We start from the raw sequence: 23,285 nt of genomic DNA on the forward strand, positions 1-23,285 counted from the left end.
TGCAATCCAGGACCCCTCCGGGGATGTTGGAGAGCCGGTTTCAACCTGATCCCCGCACGCCAGGCCGAGGGACCCCACTGGTGCACGAATTCATGCACCGGGCCTCTAGTATAAATATAATCCTATATACAAAACTACTAAATAAAATTTTGCCTATGTGTTGCAGTATTTTTCCAAAATCAATAGTTATCATCAGGTCGTCAAAGTAGTCCCTAACCTATGTGTAGTGGAAAATTACCCTTATCCAAAGAGAGTTCTGGCCTTTGACCTTGGCTACTGGAAGGTGGTATCTAGGCCCCTGGAACTTCTTACCTAAAAGGAGTGTTTTTTCTTGCCTGGGGCCTTTGGCCATTGGACATATGTGATTCATGATGGGGGCTTTGTGCCACACTTTAGCAGTTCCAATCCTACGAGGAAATGGAGACTAAAAGCATTAGTATGATTGACAGGAGGGGCTGAAGACTAAAGGTCAGTATGTGGGCAGTTTGTAATTGAGTCCGAATAAAAACTCTGAACACCAAAGGCTTGGGTGAGTTTCCCTGGTTGACAACATCCTATGTATTGTCACATACTGTGGCCTGAAAGCAGTAATGCCATCCACAACTCCATGGGGAGAGGATGACAGAAAGTTCTACATTTGGACCCCTCCAGATTTTGCCTATATATTTCCTCTTTTGGCTAATTTTAACCTGTATCTTCTTCCTGTAATAAAACGTAAATATAATAGCTTTCAGTGAGTTCCGTGAGTGTTTTCTGGTGAATTGTCAAACCTGAGGGTGGTAGTGGGGGCTCCTAACCCTGAAACTGGTGTCTCAAGTGAGGGCACCCTTTTAGGAACTATTCTTGCAGTTTGGTTAAACTCATTGCAAAGCACCCCCCCACCCCAAAAAGAAGATTAAAAACCAATAAAATAAAGTTTCTTGAGAGCAGAAACTTTATCAATATAATACAATGTAAAAAATATAAGATATTTGAAACAATTGATATTCTCAGGATATCAATATTCTGTAACACAGCAATAATGCTAATGATGATGAAGATGAAGATGATAAAAACAGCAACCATTTATTGCATGTCCTTACTATAGTCGTCATTTACAGATGAGGAACATGAGGATTAAATGACTTGCTCAAGACCATACCACTAGTGAGAGACAGTATGCAAGCCCTGATTTAACTAATTTTAAAGTCCATATACTTTACTATATTGTATCTCATAAGACAAGCAAAGGAACTTTAATATTATATTTTGCAAGGGACAATTAGAAATACTATATAGCATTATCATCACTAAAATAGTATCATTAAAGACTAGCAACTGTTACCACTGTTCAGGAGTGTGGAATACTTAAGTTCCCCTCTTTTAACTAAGACTTAGTTATAAGCATTCTGATGCTTACTTAAGCATATCTTTGAAATTCTTCTACATAAAATATAAGCTACACAGATTAAAAACAAATAAAAACACTAATTGGTTGTGTATCAAATGCTAAACACAAATTCCAAATACCTAAGGTGGATAGATAACACTTCTGCCAAGAAAACCGCCAAATATGGTACGTTAATCTGTAAACAATGGGGCACCAAGCTCTTCTATTTTCCTCTACAAATTTTCCCATTCTCTTTCTCTATAGTTTTCTCTCACATCCTAGAAATGTCTTAATGGCCTCTAAGAAAGGCTGAAGAGAAATAGAATCTGTTGGTCCATGCAAGATCAGTTTGACTGTCTCAAGCTGAATTCTGTACTCAAAGGTCTTAAAGGCCTTTCTACCTTGAAACTAGACCTGCTAAGATATAAACAAACACAGTTCTTACAAAAAAAAAAAGTGTATACATATATTTATAGTAGTATAGTAACCAGAAGACACTCAGACAGAGCACTTTATATTTTTGGTAATCATAAGAAAAACATAAGAAGGTATTTGAGCAACTGGCTATAAGTGATTAATTACATTACTTATCTTTATGTAGGTCCAGAGCAAACATTACATATCAAATGCTATTTGTTGAGATTACTTTAAAATTCACTATCATACTTCTGCTAGATATGAAAACCAATAGTGAAAAGTTGTGCTATGTCAACTTTGACAAACCAATCATGATAATAAAAATGTCTTAAGAGTGAATCAATCTGGATCTACATTAGAAATTAATCATTAAAGAGTACCGAGTGACGTGAAATAAAGACAATATGAAGGAGAAAAGGTGAACATAAGTAAAGCATGGAAAAGAAGGAGGGACACACTCATGAATTAGACACACACACTGAAGCCCGCAAATAACCCACAGAGACAGAGAAAGTACCTGGAAAGCTGTGAGTGCGCCAGTCCCTGGGTTATACAGGCATCGCAGCGAAGGCATGCTGTCCGCCAGGCTGGAGCAGCCCAGCCACAGAGACCTGGGCATAGAGCACTGCAGAGAGAGGACAACTATGAGATGGGACAGTATGAGACAGGATGGTACAGATTACAGGAATTTTCAAGGCTTGGCTGAATGCAATATTCCAGTTGTAGCTGCCCTTTATGATAGAAACATCTTCAAGAAAATACTACTTATTAGTTCTAATCCCACAGAGAGACTCAAAAGGAGCACTAATTGCCAAAAAGCAAGGGGAGAAAGGTTATAGGTCAAAAACAAAATATTTAGTAAAACTTTTTGTCTCTGTTCTTCTCTGTATGAGTGTAAAGGAAATCCAATTCTTAACCTAATTAATTAATTCTTTTCCTCTATGCATCTCAACTCATCCCCATAAATTCATCACAGGGTGAAATCTTGTGCAGACTAAGCAAAAAAAGAAATAGTTCATGTTAGCATTTCAATATTAGGAATGGTAAATTATAAAACAAAATACGAAGGAAAATTAAAGTGTTTTACTTTTAGAAGAAAAAGTATTATCCTCCAGCTTTGACAGCAACTCTGTACAATTTGCATATGTTTTATGTATCTTGTTAGTCTGCTATTCATTAACCAAAATGCATAGTTGCCATAGCAGTTGCCTCTTCATCTTTCCAGTTAGATTAAAGGGGGTTGGGGGGGGGGGGGGGGGAGAGAGAGAGAGAGAAAGGGAATACAGCAGCAAATAAAGGAGAAAGAAAGAGAGAAAAGAAAAAGAAAAAAAAAAAAAAGAGAACCCCAATGCTGCTGGTATTAAAACCTTCTAAGCAAAAATGTATGTGTGAAAGTAAATATACATATAGTGTATTTAGTATCAAAATAAGGGAGAAATTATGATTTCTAGTAATATTAATGAAACAATGTTATTGCTCCTATAGTTTTACAAAACACATTATGTTTTAGAAGTTTAATATTCTTCAATTTTCTCTAAAAGTATCCCAGGCTGAAGTTTTGTTCATCAACTTGGGTACTATTACAGTCTAGTAATCCTAAAAAATTTAAATACCCAATAATAGCACATATAAAAACAGGAATACATATTTTAAAATATAGCAGTCAATGCACATAATACTAACCTTTATAAGTTTGGAAATATTAAATATCATTATGGGGCTTTTTTCTTCTTAAAATACTCTAGTTGCAAGAATTAATATTAGGAAACAAAATATAGCATTCCTTATTCACACAATCTATAACTGACATAACAATAGTAAGGACACCAAAAAATAATGTGGTCTTTCAGATCATTACTTCCTCGTTTTATAATTTAGATGATTGATGTCCAAGTATTTATCCATGATCATGAATTTAGAAAGTAGAGAAGTAGGAACTAGAGTCCTACCCTATTGCTTCTCAGTGTGGAACTCTTCCTCCTGACTCCATCCAGCCATAGGTCATAAAGTGGACACATCACACTTCAAAGAAGGGTATCTGCTAAAGGTATCAGCAGATAACATACTAACCAAAACAGCTAAACTGCTTTGAACTCCTACAACAGTGATGGCGAACCTTTTGAGCTCAGTGTGCCAGCATTTTGAAAAACCCTAACTTAACTCTGGTGCCGTGTCACATATAGAAATTTTTTGATATTTGCAACCATAGTAAAACAAAGACTTATATTTTTGATATTTATTTTATATATTTAAATGCCATTTAACAAAGAAAAATCAACCAAAAAAATGAGTTCGTGTGTCACCTCTGACACGCGTCATAGGTTCGCCATCACTGTCCTACAACAATCTCCTAACACTGTTCACTGTTTCCAATGTTTCTTTACCTCAAGCTACAATCCATTTTACAAACAGCACCTAAATAAAATAACTGTATTCACTTTGTTATTATGTCACTCTGGTCAATAATTCATAAAGCCTCCCTGTATCTATTGTATGAAATCCAAACACTCTATTAATCTGACCTTTCCCCACTGCCTAGGTATTAATTCACCTTCTCTGTCCTTCCAATTGGCCTAGCACTCTAGCTAATTAACTACCTTGATATTTTTTCAAATCCCCTTACCTCTAACTGGGAAGCATTAAGTTCTTCACTAAAGTAACTTTTGTGAGTAAATAAAATTAAAAATTTCTAAGTAATGTTTCAGTCATTTATTCAACAAGATTTATTGAGCATCTTCCTTATACTCAGCACTGTTCTAGGTAGAAGGATAAAACAATGAACGAGAGAGACAAAAATCCTTTACATTCAAGTGACACTCTCTCAACCTTAAATTCTTTTATATTTAAACTAGTGGCCCGGTGCACGAAATTCGAGCACATTGAAAGGGAATTAATTAGAGGATGTGAGCGTGAGGCAGTCTGCGTTTCTGAAATTCAATGACATGAATTTTAGCTATTACTCTGCCAAATAAATGGAATTTACAAATATCATTTAAAAGAGCATTCAGCTCAATATTAAAAACTCTGGCTACCAAGTCAGGTCTGTTTTCAACTTTTTGCCAGCATTGTAAATTGTTAGCAATATCTGCCCATTTGGGGTTCATGTCATAGTTATGAATAAATCGGGCTTGCCATACTTCGTTACAATTGCCATAGCATCCTGATATCACTGCTGCATATTTCTGGGACTACCCTCAAAAGGTGATGGAAGTATTATCATTTTACCAATCGGCACATTGTCATTTTCAGATCCAGATTTGAGATAATCAAACCACTATATTTTTCAACTCACAACTTAGATTGGTTTGCTTTGATGAAATTTATCCGATTGGCCTCCATTTTTGAATATGCATCCACGATAAACTGTTAATTTTCCTGCATTTAAAATAGGATTGAACGTGTCCTGCACAGAGAGATGAAATCCATAATACTACATTTGTGTGACTCGTGTCCTTACATTTTGTCTAGTATTATTGTCGATTACACTGTTGTCTCTGAGACTTAATGCAATATCTGTTCCCCAGCCTTTTTCACCATGTGGTAAAAGAATAGGATATGTCATTGCATCTAATGTAGGTAACAGGATATTGATATGTTTCATTTTAGTGGCATTTGGATTATTGGGATCTGGTTTACAATGAATGAGCAAGTCCCTTTCAAAAGGAGGTTCTCCATCTTCGTTTCTGACTATGACAGCAACCTTGGTTACATGGGGAGAATTATATCTACCTGGGTCACTGTTACGATCATATTTAATTGCCATTGTTACTTCTGTGGGAGCAATACCTTTTGCTGCTGCTTCAGATTGGGCTTACTTTTCTACCTCATGTAGCATCTTGTACAATCTTGTTAATTCATTTATTTCATGCATGAGGTTGTTGATGTTGATCATGAGTCTTTCTAAGCAGCCCTGGTTTTCTGGCATTGCTAATCTTTTACTTGTAGATTTGGCTGTATCCAAAATATAGAGTTGAACAAACTTTCGAGAAACACCATCTGAAGGATGTAAAGTTCCAGTACGGTGATAAACTTGTCCATGTATTCTAAAACTGTATGGCCCATATCCTTATGGCGATGCAATATTTGCACCCATGGAAGCAAAAGCAAAAGAACTATTTATGGAACGAATATTTTCCATGAAATTTTTACTGTCAGAATCTTCGTTTGTCATTAATCTTTTTAAATATGCCGGGTAATCTGGAAAATGTATTTCATTTGGACAGATTTTCCCTTTGCTACAACATTGAGTAAATTTCCCATCGGATGGTTTACCATCAGAGAAATTTAGTGATAGGCAAAATTCACATCTAACAGTCATTCCACCAAAACTATGTTCGAGAATTGCATCCTCATGTACACCATTTTTGCTGAGTAGGCAGTTCCTAGCAGAATTGGTAGTACTTGTTGATGACTGTTCTCTAGACATATTCTGTCGTCGCCACCGCCTTCTTTCAACTTCAAAGGCACTTTGGTCTTTAGACATTTTCTGTCGATGACGCCGGTGTTTTTCAGCATCAGAGCAACGTTTTTCCAATAGCTGGTCTTCAGATACATTCTGTCGCAGGCGCCACCTTCTTTCAAGATCAGACGAAGGTTGCTCTTCAGACATTTTGTCGATAACTCGGCATCTTTTGGCTGCAGAGCTACACTGTATCAACAGTTGTTCTTTAGACATAGTCCCACCTCTCTACTGTCACGGTCTGAGATGCAGGTGAATGAGAGTCCTGGCTGTCAGGCTGCTGAGAGCTGTCTGACCAATGGCTGATTCTGGCTGATTCTGTGGGGGTGGGACTTCCTCCTCCCTGCTGTCAGTTTCCACAGCTGTAATGAGGAAGCTGGGATGACAGAGGGAGCCACGCCCTCCAAGCCGCCCTCTCTCTCGCTCTGCTCTATGTCCAGGGGCCTCCTGCTCTGCCAAGTCTTCCAAACCTCACGCTCTCTGCCTGCTCTCCTGCTCTGCTCTCCGCCGACGAAGGTCCCGGGAGCCCATGGGACGCTTGACACCTGTGTATGCAAATTAACCCACCATCTTTGTCAGGTTAATTTGCACACTCACTCCTGACTGGCTGGTGGGTATGGCTTGTGGGCATCACAGAGGGACGGTCAATTTGCATCTTTTATTAGTATAGGCGAGAGGCCCGAATTTTGTGCACTTGGGGGTTCCCTCAGCCTGGCCTGTGCCCTCTCACAGTCCGGGAGCCCTTGGGGGATGTCCGACTGACGGCCATCAGTTGGACATCCTTAGTGGTGCCGCAGAGGTGGGAGAGGCTCCCATCACCACCGCTAGGCTCGCCAGCCATGAGCCCAGGTTCTGGCTGAGCGGTGCTCCCCCTGTGGAAGCACACTGACCACCAGGGGGCAGGCTCCTGCATTGAGCATCTGCCCCCTGGTAGTCAGTGCATGTCATAGTGACCGGTTGTTCTGCTGTCAGGCCAAAACTGGCTCTCCAACATCCCCTGAGGGTCCCAGATTGTGAGAGGGCAAAGGCCAGGCTGAAGGACCCCACCAGTGCACAATTGGGGCCGGGGAGGGGTGTGGGAGGTTGGCCAGCCTGGGTGGGACCACGGGAGGGCTCCAAGGTGTGTCTAGCCCAGGGGTGGGCAAACTTTTTGACTCAAGGGCCACAATGGGTTCTTAAACTGGACCAGAGGGCCGGAACAAAAGCATGGATGGAGTGTTTGTGTGAACTAATATAAATTCAAAGTAAACATCATTACATAAAAGGGTACGGTCTTTTTTTTTTTAGTTTTATTCATTTCAAACGGGCCGGATCCGGCCCGCGGGCCGTAGTTTGCCCACGGCTGGTCTAGCCCATCTCGCTCAGTCCCGATAGGCTGTACCCCAGCATCAAGCTAACCTACCAGTTGGAGCATTTGCCCCCTGGTGGTCAATGCACATCATAGCGACTGGTCGACCAGTCAATTGTCTGCCCCCTGGTGGTCCGTGCATGTCATAGCAAGCAGCTGAGCAGCCTTAGCATATCATTAGCATATTATGCTTTGATTGGTTGAACAGCCAACTGGACAACTGGACACTTAGCATATTAGGCTTTTATTATATAAGATTCCTTAATGTAAAAGAAATTTGTTGTTAGTAAGTTTCTCTCGTTGTTAATGAGAGACAATATACACTTTATTAAGCAATTACTTCTGTGTGTGCTAGATAGAAGAAAGTCTCATTCTGAAGGAGAGACTGAATTTGAGAAAAGTGGAAGAGGGAGAAGAGTATACAAAAAGGGAGAAGAAAATACAAAAGAAGAAAATAATGAAGTAGGCACTGGAAGGTAACCTGTCACTCCTCCCCATTCCCTTCTCAAGAGGAAGATGGCTCAAACACTTCTAGCCATACTGAAGCCACCTGCATGAGCTTCTCTTATTTATTAAAATATGCATATTTACTTGTATTTGTGAAAGTTCCTTTATAAGTTTTTAAGGCATTCCTCTTTTAAATGTTTGTCTCCTTCATTTTATATTAGATCCTGTGTTATTTTTGTAGTATGTACTTGCTTAATTATCATCTGACTTGCCTTGCTGTAACTCATCCTAATATTCTCCCTCATTCAGTCATCTCTATCTTCCATCAAAACTCCTAACTAAGAATTTGAGAGGGCTTATCCCATCCCCTTGAACTAAAATTTCAAATTAAAATTATAATTAATAATGAGCCACATATACCCAGGAAAGCCACTAGATATACTGGTGTGATTTCTAAAATAGCATTAACTTGTAAATACCACACAGAGGATACATTCCCGATTATTACAAGACAACTGGTGTGGATATAAAAACTGCACTTGAATATAGTCAGATCTACCCATTACCATAAGATTTTATATATTATAGCTCAATTTCATAACCAATTTTCAAATTGGTTTGTATTGTAACAATTAATCTTACCCCTACTGGTAAATGCTACTTTAAAACATTGAGGAAAAAATATAATTACAAAATTAATGGAATAGGGTATAACTTCTACATCTTTTTTCCTTCTATCTTCACATGTAGGAGCATTTTCTACAGAAAAGAAAAATCAAAGGAAATTTGGTCAATAAGTAACTGAGTGGAAAGGGTTGCCATTGTGGTTACTATTCCTATGTATTTTATATACAAAGTGGGGCAAACATAGGTTTACAGTTGTGAGTACGAGAAACACAGTTTATTCTTGTATTATTTACTAGTGGCCCGGTGCATGAAATTTGTGCACGGGGGGGGGGGGGGGGCGTTGTCCCTCAGCCAGGCCTGCACCCTCTGCAATCTGGGATCCCTCTCACAATCCGGGACAGCTGGCTCCTAACTGCTTGCCTGCCTGCCTGCCTGCCTGCCTGCTTGCCCCTAACCGCTTCTGCCTGCCAGCCTGATCGCCCCCTAACCACTCCCCTGCTGGCCCGATTGCCCCAACTTCCCTCCCCTGCCGGCCCGATCGCCCCCAACTGCCCTTCCGCCCGATCCCCAACTGCCCTCCCCTGCTGGACTAATTGCCCCCACTGCCCTCCCCTGCTGCAACCCGCCTCCTCCGCCGGGACCCACCTCCTCCACGCAAGGCAGCAGAGACTCTGGGACTGGCCTCCGCACCACACGGAGTCACAGGACCCCAAGGCCTCACCACGTGGAGCGGCCACCGGGCCCCACCTCTGCTATACGCATGGCCATCTTGTGGTGGCCATCTTGTGACGATGTCATGTGTAAGGGCCACCTAGGCTTTTATTAGTATAGATTGTATTGTTTTCCATACGAATTAACTGTAAACCTACATTTGCCCCACCCTGTATTTCAGAACCATCCTAATTGGTTAATTTCTGATAAAGATGTATAACAGCCCTAGCCGGTTTGGCTCAGTGGACAGACCGTTGGCCTGCAGACCAAAGGGTCCCAGGTTCGATTCTGGTCAAAGGCACATACCTTGGTTGCAGGCTCCTCCCTGGCCTGGGCTCTGGTCAGGGCACCTGCAGGAGGCAACCAATCAATGTGTTTCTCTCACATAGATGTTTCTCTGTCTTTCCCTCTCTCTTCCACTCTCCCTAAAAATCAATGGAAAAATATCCTCAGGCGAGGATTAACCACTCTGTCCTTCAATTTTAATAAATAATCCCCTTTAAAATGCCCAAAAAGTATACACAGTTTTCAACTTAAAATTTGGGCTGAAAAAGTTTGCTTCTCCTTGCAAATTATATTTAAATTCCTAAGGTTTTATAAACCTAAAAAAAAAAAAAAAGCAGGTTCTAAACTAAGCTGCAATCCAGCAACTATGTTCTCATGTTTAAATATTTAACTTCTATTAACTATTAAAGGACTTGTGAATTCCTTAAATGTTTCTCCTATGCAATCTCAAAAGTTACCACAAAGTTTGGATCATACATGTACCCCCCCACCCTACACAAATCCAGCCATACACAGCACACACTGGCTTCTTCAGCTCATTTTCCACTTAACTTCACCCCAATTAACTCTCTTTTGCAAAATCAAAGAAAGTTGAAGAATATAATAATGTATTACAACTGACATATGTTACCCAACTGAATGAGTTTACCACCTTTTAAAAAACATACACAGCATTTTTGAAATGCTGGAACTTGTTTTCTACTACTTGAAAGAATGAGAAAAAGAATGAAATATTGTGACAAAGGTCTTCCAGTGCTTCAAGGAGAATGTAGTATCTAGTGCCCATCAGGTTCAACAGCAGGAATTCATTTTCACAGAGAACACTAAAAAACTTGACTCCTCCCTCTATGTGGCTGCCTGGAGAGAAGGCACAGTTCCTCTTCACTGATAAAGGGCCCTGCAGGCAAAGGGCTGGCCTCAGCATTTACTATATGAAAGCTGAATGACAAAATCTCCTAAATTCAGGTCCCTGTTGGTCAACTTTTAGGAGTAATAGAAGCTATAATAATCAACAATAAAAAGATTGCTGCAGTGAGAGTTTATGTATCCTTAAGCCATGGAATAGAAGAATTCCCTTTTCACTACTATATCAACTAAAAAATTCAGGCCAAGAGGACTACAGTATTCCATAAGCCATATAATACATTCAGACTTTACCTATACAAATTCAATAATTGCCTCTTAAGAATTCCAATTTAGTTCACTCACTTTAAAAATGAAACTCCCGCCTGTCATAGAGGATAATCATAGCTGCACCTTATTGCACAGGTTGTGGTACAATTAAAATCAAGGATCTAAAAACTTCAAGTACAAAAGAAAACAAATGTCAAGTGTCATCAGAGGGGTTACCAACAGCAGGGTTCCAAGAATGCCACTTACATTTCAAAATGTTCTGGAAAGGCATTATGAACTGCAGACCATGGACTCAATAAATCCATCGATCAAATTTATTTTCTTTTTCAAAAAATTGTATTTAATTTATTGGGGTGACATTGGTTAATAAAAACAGGTTTCAGGTGTACAATTCTCTAATACATTATCTGTATATTGTATCATGTGTTCACCACCCAAAGTCAAGTCTCCTTCTGTCACCATTTACTGCCCCTTTACCCTCTTCTACCTCCCTCCACCACCCTTCATCAATAAAATTTATTGTTCATTACCAGAATGGACACAGATAGAGTACAAAGACAGAACCAAAATTGATCAGGCAAAAAGTGTTCTCCAGATATTGTGCTAGAATCTTTAAATACATTATTTCACTTAATCATTACAACCCTGTCAAAGAGTTATTAAAATCTTCACTTTAGCCTAACTGGTTTGGCTCAGTGGATAGAGCGTCGACCTGCAGACTAAAAGGTCCCAGGTTCGATTCCGGTCAAGGGCATGTACCTTGGTTGTAGACACATCCCCAGTAGGAGGTGTGCAGGAGGCAGCTGATCAATATTTCTCTCTCATCAATGTTTCTAACTCTCTATCCCTCTCCCTTCCTCTCTGTAAAAAAATCAATAAAATATATATTTTTAAAAATCTTCACTTTAATGAGAAAGTAAACTCAAAATCAGAGAAATTACAGTGACTAAATGTCAATGGCAGAAATAAGACCCCAATGTGTTAGTCTCTCAAAATCCATAGATTCAACACTACAAAGACTTGTTCTCAAGTAGTTTACACTCTATTTTAAGGAGATAAATTAACTAACACAAATAATAACTACAAGGAAATGTATTAAATTGTGTTAGATAATAGGTGTTATAAAAGTTTAGTTAAAATTTTTAATTGTTTTAAAAGTTCAGACACAAGCTGTTATTTTAAGACTTGTTACTGTATACAATTACATGTGTTTGCCTCCTCTGCCAGAATGTATTCCTCAGAGATATGAGTCATAGCTTACCTTTTTTAAAATCTCCAGTATCTGGCCATAGTAGATGCTCAATAAATGTGTGCTGAAAGGTAAGAGATCAGTGAGAGCTACATACCACAGAAGAAATAAAGTATTCTTTGGTTTTTGGAACAGTGGCAAATGGATAAAATAACACTGGTTACTTTACTGTGACTGATCTTAGTAGACTGGAAAGTGCGTATATTGGATAAAGCTTTCACAAGTCAACATCTTACTAATCTGTCAAACAATCTAACAAGGTAAATAAGATACAGAGAGGTTAAATAAATTACTAAAAGTTGATGGGTAGCTAGCATGTGGTAAAAATGGGATTCAAAGTTAGATATTCTGATAACCTAGGATAGTGCCACATAAAAATGACACTTAAAAAGTTAGACATGGCCCTGGCCAGTGTGGATCGGTGGTTAGGGCACTGGCCAGCACATTGAAGGGTCTCGGGTTCGATTCCCAGTCAAGGGCATCAAACATAACTGGATTGCAGGTTTAATCCCCAGACCCGGTTGGGGTGAGTGCAGAAGGCAACCAATTGATGTCTCTCTGTTTCTCCCCCATCCCTTCCACTCTCTAAAAATCAATGGGGAGGATTAACAAAAACAAACAAACAAAAAAAAAAGGAGCTGTGTCAGCAACAGGAGATGAGTTATATAGGATTAAATAAGGGGGCAGATCAAAACACTAAGGATAATGAGAGCAAGGTTTATCATAATCAGAGAAGAGTTATAAAAACAGGAAGAAAACTAGAATGAATACTACGCTGCTAAACTAAAACTGAAGATATTGCTGTGAACTCAAAGCTTACTGTATAAATAGAGACAGAAATCTAGGTAAATGATGTACACACATACATACAAACATCTCTATCGTTGAGAAGACCCTGTAACAGGAACACCATAATAGCAATGAGTACATTTAATGATTCAAAATCACTCTCCACTAACAGAGTACCAGAGCTCCTTAGAACAATGGCTGATTCCAAGGCTTAGGCAGGGAAAATGTAAGTTACACTTAGAATACCTTCTTGTGGTACTCAGAGTAATGGAGACATGGCCAACATGAAAGGCTCTCACAGGCTAAATCTGGGACAGACGGAAAATCAAAATAAATAATGATAATCCTATATAATAAAAGCCCAGCAACTGAATGGAGGAACAACAAGAACGACCGGTCGACCAGTCGCTATGACGCACACTGACCACCAGGGGGCAAATGCCCAATGCAGGAGCTGCCCCCTGGTGGTCAGTGTGCTACCACAGTGGGAGCACCACTCGGCTGACTGGGATGAGTGGCTGCTCCCACTGCGAACCCCAGGCCAACGGGCAGGAACCCAGGCTGCAATCCTTGCCTCCTCGCCCCAGGCTCCTCCTCCTCGCTCCCTGCTGCTTCCTCTGGATGCCCGCAGGCCGAGCAACACCACTGCTGGGTTCGCAGAGCTGACCCCGGAGGCTGGGAGGCAGGTTCATGGCTGCTGCGGGACTGAAGCCTACTCCATCGCCTCTCAGTGCTATTGTCCTTCGGCCCGGCCTGGATCAGGTCCCCTGGAGAGGCGAGTGCTCTGGCTCCACAGAAGATGTGGGACCAGGGAGCAGCCGCTCAGAGGGCGGGTCCACAGCCGCTCGGCAGACCAGGATGAGCGGCACTCCCACAGTAGGCCAATCCCCGCAGGCCATGCCACCACCAGTGCATGAATCCCGTGCACCAGGCCTCTGGTTATATATATAAAAGGCTAACATGCAAAATGTCCCTGCAGGGGTTCGGCCAGGAGACCAGGAGTTCTATCGCTCGCTATGACGTGTGCTGACCACCAGGGGGTGGCGTGGAACAAAGGAAGGCCCCAGACGGCAGCCGGCAGCCGGGGAAAGGAGGCCATGGCCAGCAGCCGGAAGGCCCTGATCGGCTCTGATCACCAGCCAGGCCTAGGGACTCTACCCGTGCCCAAATTTCATGCACTAGGCCTCTATAGATTATAATTGTGGCAGACAAACTCTAACATGCCCCACCTCCTGGTATTTATAATCCTTGTGTAATCCTGCCCCAGTGCTTCTGGGTTACATAAAATTGTAACTTCTATTTTGCTAATAGATTCTATTGCCTTCTTGTCTTGCATATTTTATGAAGCAAGCAGTCATATGGGAGAGGTCCATGTGGCAAGGAACTGAGGGTGGCCTTCAGCTGACAGCTAGCTAGGAATTGAGGGCTCTCAGTCCAACAGCCCTTGAGAAAAAGGAATTCTGCCAAAAACAATGTAAACTTGGAAGTGAACTTGCCCCAATCAAGCCTTCAAATGAGACCTCAGCCCTAGCCAACACCCTGATTACAGCCTTGTAAGAGACCTTGAAAAAGAGGACCCAGGTTAGGCATGCCCAGACTCCTGACCTAAAGAAACTGTAAGATAATAATGTGTACTGTATGTTATTTTAAGCCACTAAATTTGTGGTATTTTGGTATGCAGAAAAAGATAATACAATAAACCACTGGATAAAGTAGATAACCATCACTCCATTAATGGTATAAAGAATAAACTGAAAGTTAAGTTTGATAAGGAATATGATACCTGAATAGTCTGAAAATATCTCCCCACATAATACTTATTACAAAGGAGAAAACAGTAACTTTATAGTGGAAAAACCTGGCTGACATTTTTTTTTCCAGATATATTTTTATTGATTTCAGAGGAAGGAAGGGAGAGAGAGATAGAAACATCAATGATGAGAGAGAATCATTGATTGGCTGCCTCCTGCACACTTCCCACTGAGAATTGAGTCCCCAACCCAGGCATGTGCCTTGACCGGGAATCAATCTATGACCTCCTGGTTCATGGGTCGACACCCAACCACTGATTCACACCAGCTGGGCCTGGCTGACATCTTAGTCAAGTGATCAGCATCACCAATAATGAAACAAATTAAAACAATGTGTCACCTAACAGAATGCAATACAAAAAATACAGCATCACCTCTGTGATACTACTGCCAAAGATACATAACCTGCATCTAATCATAAGAAAACATTAGAAAAACCCACACTAAAATGCAATCTGCAAAATAACTGGCCTGTAATTCTCAAAAATGTCGGTCATGAAAGTCAAGGAAAGACTAAAGAACTATCCCAGACTGAAGGAGACTAAAGAGATATGACAACTAACTGCAACATGTGACTCTGGACTAGGTCCTTTTGCTATAAAGGACCTTTATTAGGATTGCTAGAAAACTTTGAATGGAGTCTATGGGTTAGTTGGCAGTCATGTATCAATATTAATTTTCTTATTTTTGATGGTTTTATTGGGTTGTATAAGAGAATGTTCCTGTTTGAACACACATCAAAGAAATTAGGAGTGATAATATCTCATGTAGTGCCTACTCCAAATGATTTATGGGAAAAATGTTAACCGCACTTTACTTGCAACTATTCTGTAAGTTTGAGAATGTTTAAAAATAATATGAAAAATTAATGAAAAATATATTGGGGTTTTCATTTTTACTATGATGTGGTAATAGTTTTTTTTAATGTTTATTGGTTTTAGAGAGAGACAGGAAGGAAGAGAAACATCGATGAGCAAGAACCATCGATCAGTTGCCTCCTGCAGTTGCCTACTGGAGATTGAGCCTGCAACCTGGGCATGTGCCCTAACCGGGACCTCTTGGTGCATGGGAAGACACTCAACCAACTGAGGCACACCGGCCAGGGTAGATGTAGTAATTGTTATCAGACTAAATTTCATGCAGAAAAAGATAAATATAAAATATAGAAAACTATTTGAAGACTAATGCAGCCAAGACTTGAGAGGCCAAAATCCTGACGTTCTATACACAATTCCCCCTGAGGCATTTGCTGAGTCAGGTTTTACATGCAGAGTTGGATGCTGAAAAATCAAGTCTGAAGCGTATTTCAGCAATTTCATGGTGCTAAGGAGCCAAAAATTAGAGTATAGAGCCCATCAAGTACAAGGTGCCCAGGTTAAAAAAATTTTTTTAGCCCTTGCAGGTTGCTCAGTGGTTAGAGCATTGGCCCACAGACTAAAGGGTCGCAGGTTCAATTTCAATCAAGGACACGTACCTCTGTTGCAGGCTCAATCCCCAGCCCTAGTCAGGATACATGTAGGAAGCAACTAATGGATGTGTTTCTTTCACATTGATGTTTCTCTCTCTGTGCTCCCCCCTCCCTTCCACTCTCTCTATAAAATCAATGGGAAAAATATCCTCGGGTGAGGATTAACAATAACAACAACAAAAAAGAATAGCTTAGAAACAGATCAAGTGAGAATTAGTGAACAGGAAGAAAGGTCAGTAGAACTATGAGGGAGCTATAAGCTCAACAACTCCTATGACCCACACAGAATTTGGGAACTTTTCTGTTCTGACCAGCCAGATTGCAGAAGCCTAATTTAACACTTGGGATATTCAGTAGGAACCCCAGAAAGCTCACACTTCACTGGTATGGATATACTACACTAGTATAAAGGTTACACAGTAACCTACCTAGTAAAGCTTAAAATCAATTCACAGCAGCATTAAGTTGATCTGCAAGAAACTTAACTGCTGGCTGAAATAAACAATATTCTTTTAAAAAGATAATAAAATACAAATATTGAATAATGCAACATTCACAATGTCTAAATCTAAAATTACTAGATAAGAAACAGTAAAATGTAACCCATAATCAGAAGGAATATCAGTCAATAGAAGCAGATCCATAAATGACAGAGATAATGAAATTAGCAGACCAAAACATTAAAATAGCTGTTAGAATAGCATATATAGTGAAGAGAACTACAGAATATAAAAGAATAAATGAAATAAAACTTCCAGAAAAGAAAAATACAGTCTGAAATAATAATTTTCTGAGGTGGGATTAACAGTTGATTAAACACTGTAGAAAAAAAAGATCAGTGAACTTGAAGAAATAACAATATGCAAAATAAAGCACTAAGAGAAAAAAGACTGGGGAAAAACTGTAAAATGCTTCAGTGACCCACAGGAAATAATCAAGTGGTCCAACATATGTATAATTGGTATTCCCTTTTAAAAATCAGGGGACAGGGCTTTGGAGGAAGCATAAAATATATTTGGAAAATGATAATACAATCTATAGAAAAATATTAAAAGTACCAGAAATATAAATATGTGGGTAAATATTTTAAAAATCATTCTCTTTTTAAATGTTATTTTTAAAATAATAAACAACCCTAGCCGGTTTGGCTCAGTGGATAAAGCATCGGCCTGTGGACTGCAAGGTCCCAGGTTTGATTCCAGTCAAGGGCACATGCCCGGGTTGCGGGCTCAATCCCCAGTAGGGGGTGTGCAGGAGGCAATCGATCAATGATTCTCTCTCATCATTGATGTTTCTATCTCTCTATTCCTCTCCCTTCCTCTCTCCCAGTAGGGGTGCAGGAGGCAATCGATCAATGATTCTCTCTCATCATTGATGTTTCTATCTCTCTATTCCTCTCCCTTCCTCTCTGAAAAAAATAAAAATATATTTTAAAAATAAAAATAATAAACAATATAAGCAAAAATAATAATAAATTATCTATATATATAAAAGCCTAAGCGACCATTACAATAGGAATGACCGACTGATCAACCAGTAGCTCTGACACGCACTGACAACCAGGGGGCAGACGCTCAATGCAGGACCTGCTCCCTGGTGGAGTGGTCAGAAGCCAGGCTCATGGCTGGCGAGTGCAGCTGCGGTGGTGGGAGCCTCTCCCGCCTCGGCAGCAGTTCTACTGAGCGGTGACGGCAAGCGCAGCAGGCCGGGATGAGCAGCAGTGGAGCTGCGCCCAGCCTGGCTAAAGCTCCTCCCTGGCTGCCTGCCACTACAGCACTGCTACATCCCTCTGGGGCAGCAGTTCTCAACCTGTGGGTCGAGACCCCTCTGGCGGTCGAACTACCCTTTCACAGGGGTCGCCTAAGACCATCCTGCATATCAGATATTTACATTATGATTCATAACAGTAGCAACATTACAGTTATGAAGTAGCAACGAAAATAATTTTATGGTTGGGTCACAACATGAGGAACTGTATTTAAAGGGCCAGAAGGTTGAGAACCACTGCTCTGGGGGAATGTCTGAGTGCGGGGGTTTTGGCCGGATCACCGCAGGTTGGCCTGAAGGGATTGGGCCAAAACCCGGCACTCCAACATCCTCACGAGGGATTCTGGATTGCGAGAGGGCACAGGCCAGGCTGAGGGACCCCACCCGTGCATGAATCTGTGCACTGGCCTCTAGTAATAGTCATAATAAATATATTTGGAAACAAAACATTAAAATAACACAGAGACAGAAGGAGGAAATGGAAATACAATATATATGAAGTAAAATATTATTTCAAGGAGGTTTTTGGTAATAAGTTAAAAATACATATTGTTGCCTGGCTGGTGTGGCTCAGTGGTTGAGTATTGACCTATGAACCAGGAGGTTATGGTTTGATTCCTGGTCAGAGCATATGCCCAGGTTTCAGGCTCGATCCCCAGTGTGGGGCGTGCAGGAGGCAGCCGATCAATGATTCTCTCTCATCATTGATGTTTCTATCTCTCTCTCCCTCTCCCTTCCTCTCTGAAAGAAAAAAATATATTTTTTAAAATAAATAAAATAAAGATACATATTGTTTTGCAAATCATATACCTGATAAGGATCGCATATCCAGAATATATGAAGAACTTTTACAACTCAACAACACAATGATCCAATTAACAAATGGGCAAAGGAGTTGAACAGACATGTCTCCAAAGACACACAAATGGACAAGCACATAAAAAGGGTGCACAACTTTATTAGTCATTAGGGAAATGAAAATCAAAGCCACAAGGAGGTGCCCTTCACACCCACTAGGATAGCTATTGAAACAAAAACAAAAACACAGAGTCATCTAGATATTTCAGGAGAGAAGCATGCCAGGAGATCCAGATAGACTGGAAGGAGCTTTGTCTTTAAAGTCCCATCCAGTCTCAAAAGCATTTGAAGCTACAATTTTAAAAAGCATTAACAAAAACAGAAAATAAGTTGTAGTGAGGATGTGGAGAAAATGGGACCCTCATACATTGCTAAAGGTTCAGCAACTTTATTTTTTGTTTAAAAAATTTTTAATTTATTGATTTTTAGAGAGGGGGTGAGGGAGGGAAAGAGGAAGAGAGAAAGAGAGAGAGAGAAACATCGATTTGTTGTTCCACTTATTTATGCACTCACTGGTTGATTCTTCTTTTTTTAAAATATACTTTATCGATTTTTTACATAGAGGAAGGGAGAGGGATAGAGAGTTAGAAACATCAATGAGAGAGAAACATCGATCAGCTGCCTCCTGCACACCCCCTACTGGGGATGTGCCCGCAACCAAGGTACATGCCCTTGACTGGAATCGAACCTGGGACCCCTCAGTCCGCAGGCCGACGCTCTATCCACTGAGCCAAACCGGTTAGGGCCTGGTTGATTCTTTTATGTGCCCTGACCAAGGATCAAACTCACAGGGCCTAAATTGTTCATATTAGAATTGTTAATTTTATGTTATGTGAATTTCACCTCAATAAATATTTTAACGTGCATATTGTACTCTTTAGAGCAGCCACTAAAACCAAGGTACTTCATAAGCCAACCGAGAAGACAAAATGGAATACTAAAATATAATCTAAAAGAGGGCAGGAAGATTTCAAACAAAAGCAGAAAAGAACAGTTGGGACAAATGGAAACAAAATGGTAGATTTAAACTTAACCATACTAAATGTTAACAATCTAAATATAAATGGTCTAAACCTACATTTTCTAATATAGAGATCACTAGTCACATGTAGATACTGAGCATGCTAGTCCAGATTGAGATGTGCTTAACTGTAAAATCACTTTGAATTTTGCAGACTTAATATCTCAATAACTTTATATAGATTACATGTTTAAGTGATACTTAAACTATACTGAATTAAATAAAAGCACTATGAAAATTTCAAGTTTCTTTTATTTAATGTGATTATAAGAAAATTTTATTTATTTTATTTTAAATATATTTTTATTGATTTCAGAGAGGAAGGGAGAGGGAGAGAGACAGAAACATCAATGATGAGAGAGCATCATTGATCGGCTGCCTCCGGTATGCCCCCTACTGGGGATCAAGCCCACAACCCGGGCAGGTGCTCTTGACTGGAGTCAAACCTGGGACCCTTCAGTCTGCAGGCCGACACTCTATCCACTGAGCCAAACCAGCTAGGGCCATAAGAAAATTTTAAAATATATACTTGGTTAGGACCTGTGGCTAACATTTCTGTTGGACAGTACAAGCCCAAACATTGGGACACAGATCGTTAGACTGAATTAAAAAGCAAGACACAACTATATATATTAACATATACAGATAAAAGTAAAAGCTTGAAAAAGATATCATAAAAGGTTATAAGAAAACTGAAATGGCTACATTAACATCAAAATACACTTCTGAACAAGAAATATTAACAGGAATAAAGAGGGCCTCTTCATAATGATAAAGAGGTCAATATATCAAGAACTACAATCCTAAAAGTGTATGTATTAATAAAATTTCAAAATATAACAAGCAAAATAAATAGAACTAAATAGAACAAATCTACAATCATAACTTGAGATTTAACACCCCTCACTCAGCTACTTGACAGAATAAGCAAAAAATAATTGAAGAGCACAATTAATGAACTCGACCTAATGACTTATCTAGAATACTGTACCCAACAACTGCAGTTGTTTTCAAGCACACAACAAATGTCAAAGGACTAAACTTGTGAACACGTTGTTAATGAGCTATAAATTAGTATCAAAAAGCAATTAGAGGCCTGGACAGCATGCTCAGTGGTTAAGCATCCACCTATGAATCAGGAGGTCACATTCTATTCCTGGTGGGGGCACATGCCCAGGTTGCATGCTTGGACCCCAGTGGGGGGGCGTGCAGGAGGCAGCCGATCAATGATTCTCTCTCATCATTGATGTTTCAATCTCTCTCTCTCTCTCCCCCCTTCTTCTTCTCTGAAATCAATATATATACATATATATGTGTATATATATGTTTGGGTTTTTTTTTAACAGATAATAAAAAAAAGCAACTAGAAGGGGTTCTGGTTCCAGTTAAGAAGGAATAAGCACACTCCCTCCTCTATCTCCCTCTGAATACAACTACTAAAAATGGACAGAATGCAAGGTGCAGCTGTTTGAGTACTCTGAAAAGTTAACAGCAGTGGGTGGGTTGTGGACAAAGACTTCAACACAACACTGCACCAACAGTAAATTTACCATATTTTTAAAAATTATTTCCATATCTACCAGTCTACACTGCAGCATGAAACCCAAAAGTAGATACCAGTGTAAGACAAAGAGAGATCCAGGAGAAGCCCTCTAGTTCTGGCCAAGGAATACAGAAGTATTCTAATACTCTCTGAGAATGGTGAAAATCTTCCATTTTCCTTTCTTTTACAGTTCTCTTTATTTTCTCTAAAAATCCCATGATGAACGCCACTGTAGAAGCAGGGGGGGGCCACAGGAGCCGAAAACTCCCTTTGATCAGAGGAATTGTGATTCTAAAAGGCTGAGGCAAAACTTCATTGTTGTTGTTTTTTCCTCTCCATCCTCTTATCACTTATCCCCTGATGCAGTAACTATTCATGTAGAGCAGGTTAAGGGTCCAGCTGGTTGGCTGGAAGACAGAAAAAGGGAGTGGCAAGGAACTAGATAGTACTGGGGAGATAGTGGAGAGGGAGGAACTCAGGAGGGCAAGCCCATAAAGTGATTTATGAACTTCTATGCTCACCTACATGCTTCACATATGTGGTTATGACCCAAAGAAGCAAGCCAAAGACTGAGAACTGAACTACAAGATAGACTCCCATCTAGATCCCAGACTGATCACTGGGTGGCGCACACATGGAACAAATTTCAATAGCATTGCAAAGATTTTAAAAGTGGAATAGACATTAAAACCACAATCTCACAGAAGGCTATTTGAACTTGTAGGTTGAACTCAACTGGGTTGAGAGCCTGATAAAATAAAAACATCAACATTTTCAATATGATTTAAACAAAACTCAGTCCTACAATATTAAAAATTTCCAGGATACAATCCAAATATTACTTTGCAATAAAGAGGAGGGATCTCAACTCACATCAGCAGATGCCAATACCAAACTGACAAAGATGTTGGAATTACCTTTAGAGACAACAATTTTAAAGTAACTAGCATAAAACATTCCAATAACTCAGGACAAACACTCTTGATAGAGATGGAAAGATAGAAAGTCTGACTGAAGAAATGACAGATACAAAGAAGAACTAAATGGAAATTTAAGAACTGAAAGCAGCCATAACCAGTTTGGTTCAGTGGATAGAGTATCGGCCCGAGGATTGAAAGGCACATACCTTGGTTGTAGGCTCAATCCCCAGTCCTGGTTGGGGTGCATGAAGGAGGCAAACAATCAATGTATCTCTCTCACATTGATGTTTCTCTCTCTGTCTCTTTCCCTCCCTTCTGCTCTCTCTAAAAATCAATGGAAAAATATCCCTGGGTGAGGATTAACAAAAAAAATAAACAAAAAAGAACTGAAATTTAAAAACTCATTGGATGGATTCTAAGTGGAAAGGAGGTGACAGACCAATATTCCTTATGATTATACAAACAAAACTCCTAAACAAAATATGAGCAAATAAAATCCAGTAACATATAAAAAGGATTATATACCATGACCAAGTAGGATTTATCCCAGGATGCAAGGGTGGCTGCCTTGAGATATCAAGGTGTTCCAAAGCCTAGCTCCATGTCTTTGCGGTACCTGACTGCACATCGTCCCCTTTAGTTCCAAGAGCTATCTCTAATCTCTTAAAAAATAGTTGCCCCTTCTGGCTTAAGGGAGAATGAGGCGATCTGTTACTTGAAACCAATAGTACTTGAAGACAGAAATATAATTCTAAAATGAGTATTATCCCCAGAGTAGACACCACGGAAATCTACATTTATTCCAACAATGCCATTGATATTTGGGGAAAATTTTTAATTTAAGCCTTCAAAAACAAGAATCTGAATCAACTTTATGAGAACTAAATGAGCCCCTGCCTTTAAGGAGATTATAACCTAGTAGAAAAATTAGATGCAAAGGTTTGGCCACCACATGTTAACATTTATAATCATTGGAAAACACTAGATAAATCAGAATTAAAAATTAAAATATCACTAGTTTGATGTCATTATTGTTAAACTATATAAACACACTATTCTTAT

General features: G+C 39.8%; 1 protein-coding gene across 10 annotated transcripts in view; it reads right to left on the minus strand.

The window, feature by feature from the left end:
• The window catches only part of BTRC (beta-transducin repeat containing E3 ubiquitin protein ligase), a 175,035-nt gene that overhangs the window by 119,432 nt on the left and 32,318 nt on the right, over window positions 1-23,285 (minus strand). For 7 of the 10 annotated variants that reach the window (XM_014549443.1, XM_005878295.2, XM_014549441.1 and 4 more), the window contains one exon: window positions 2,304-2,411. The exons of 1 other annotated variant lie outside the window; for it this stretch is intronic. In XM_014549443.1, coding sequence (XP_014404929.1) covers window positions 2,304-2,411 — 108 coding nt within the window. Of the gene's footprint in view, window positions 1-2,303; window positions 2,412-3,735; window positions 3,828-12,058; window positions 12,081-23,285 lie in introns of those variants that run through there. 2 more of the 10 variants (XM_014549442.1, XM_014549440.1) reach the window with 2 other exon arrangements.

This window comes from Myotis brandtii, unplaced genomic scaffold, assembly GCF_000412655.1.
Source record: "Myotis brandtii unplaced genomic scaffold, ASM41265v1 scaffold550, whole genome shotgun sequence".
Classification (NCBI taxonomy): Eukaryota; Metazoa; Chordata; class Mammalia; order Chiroptera; family Vespertilionidae; genus Myotis; species Myotis brandtii.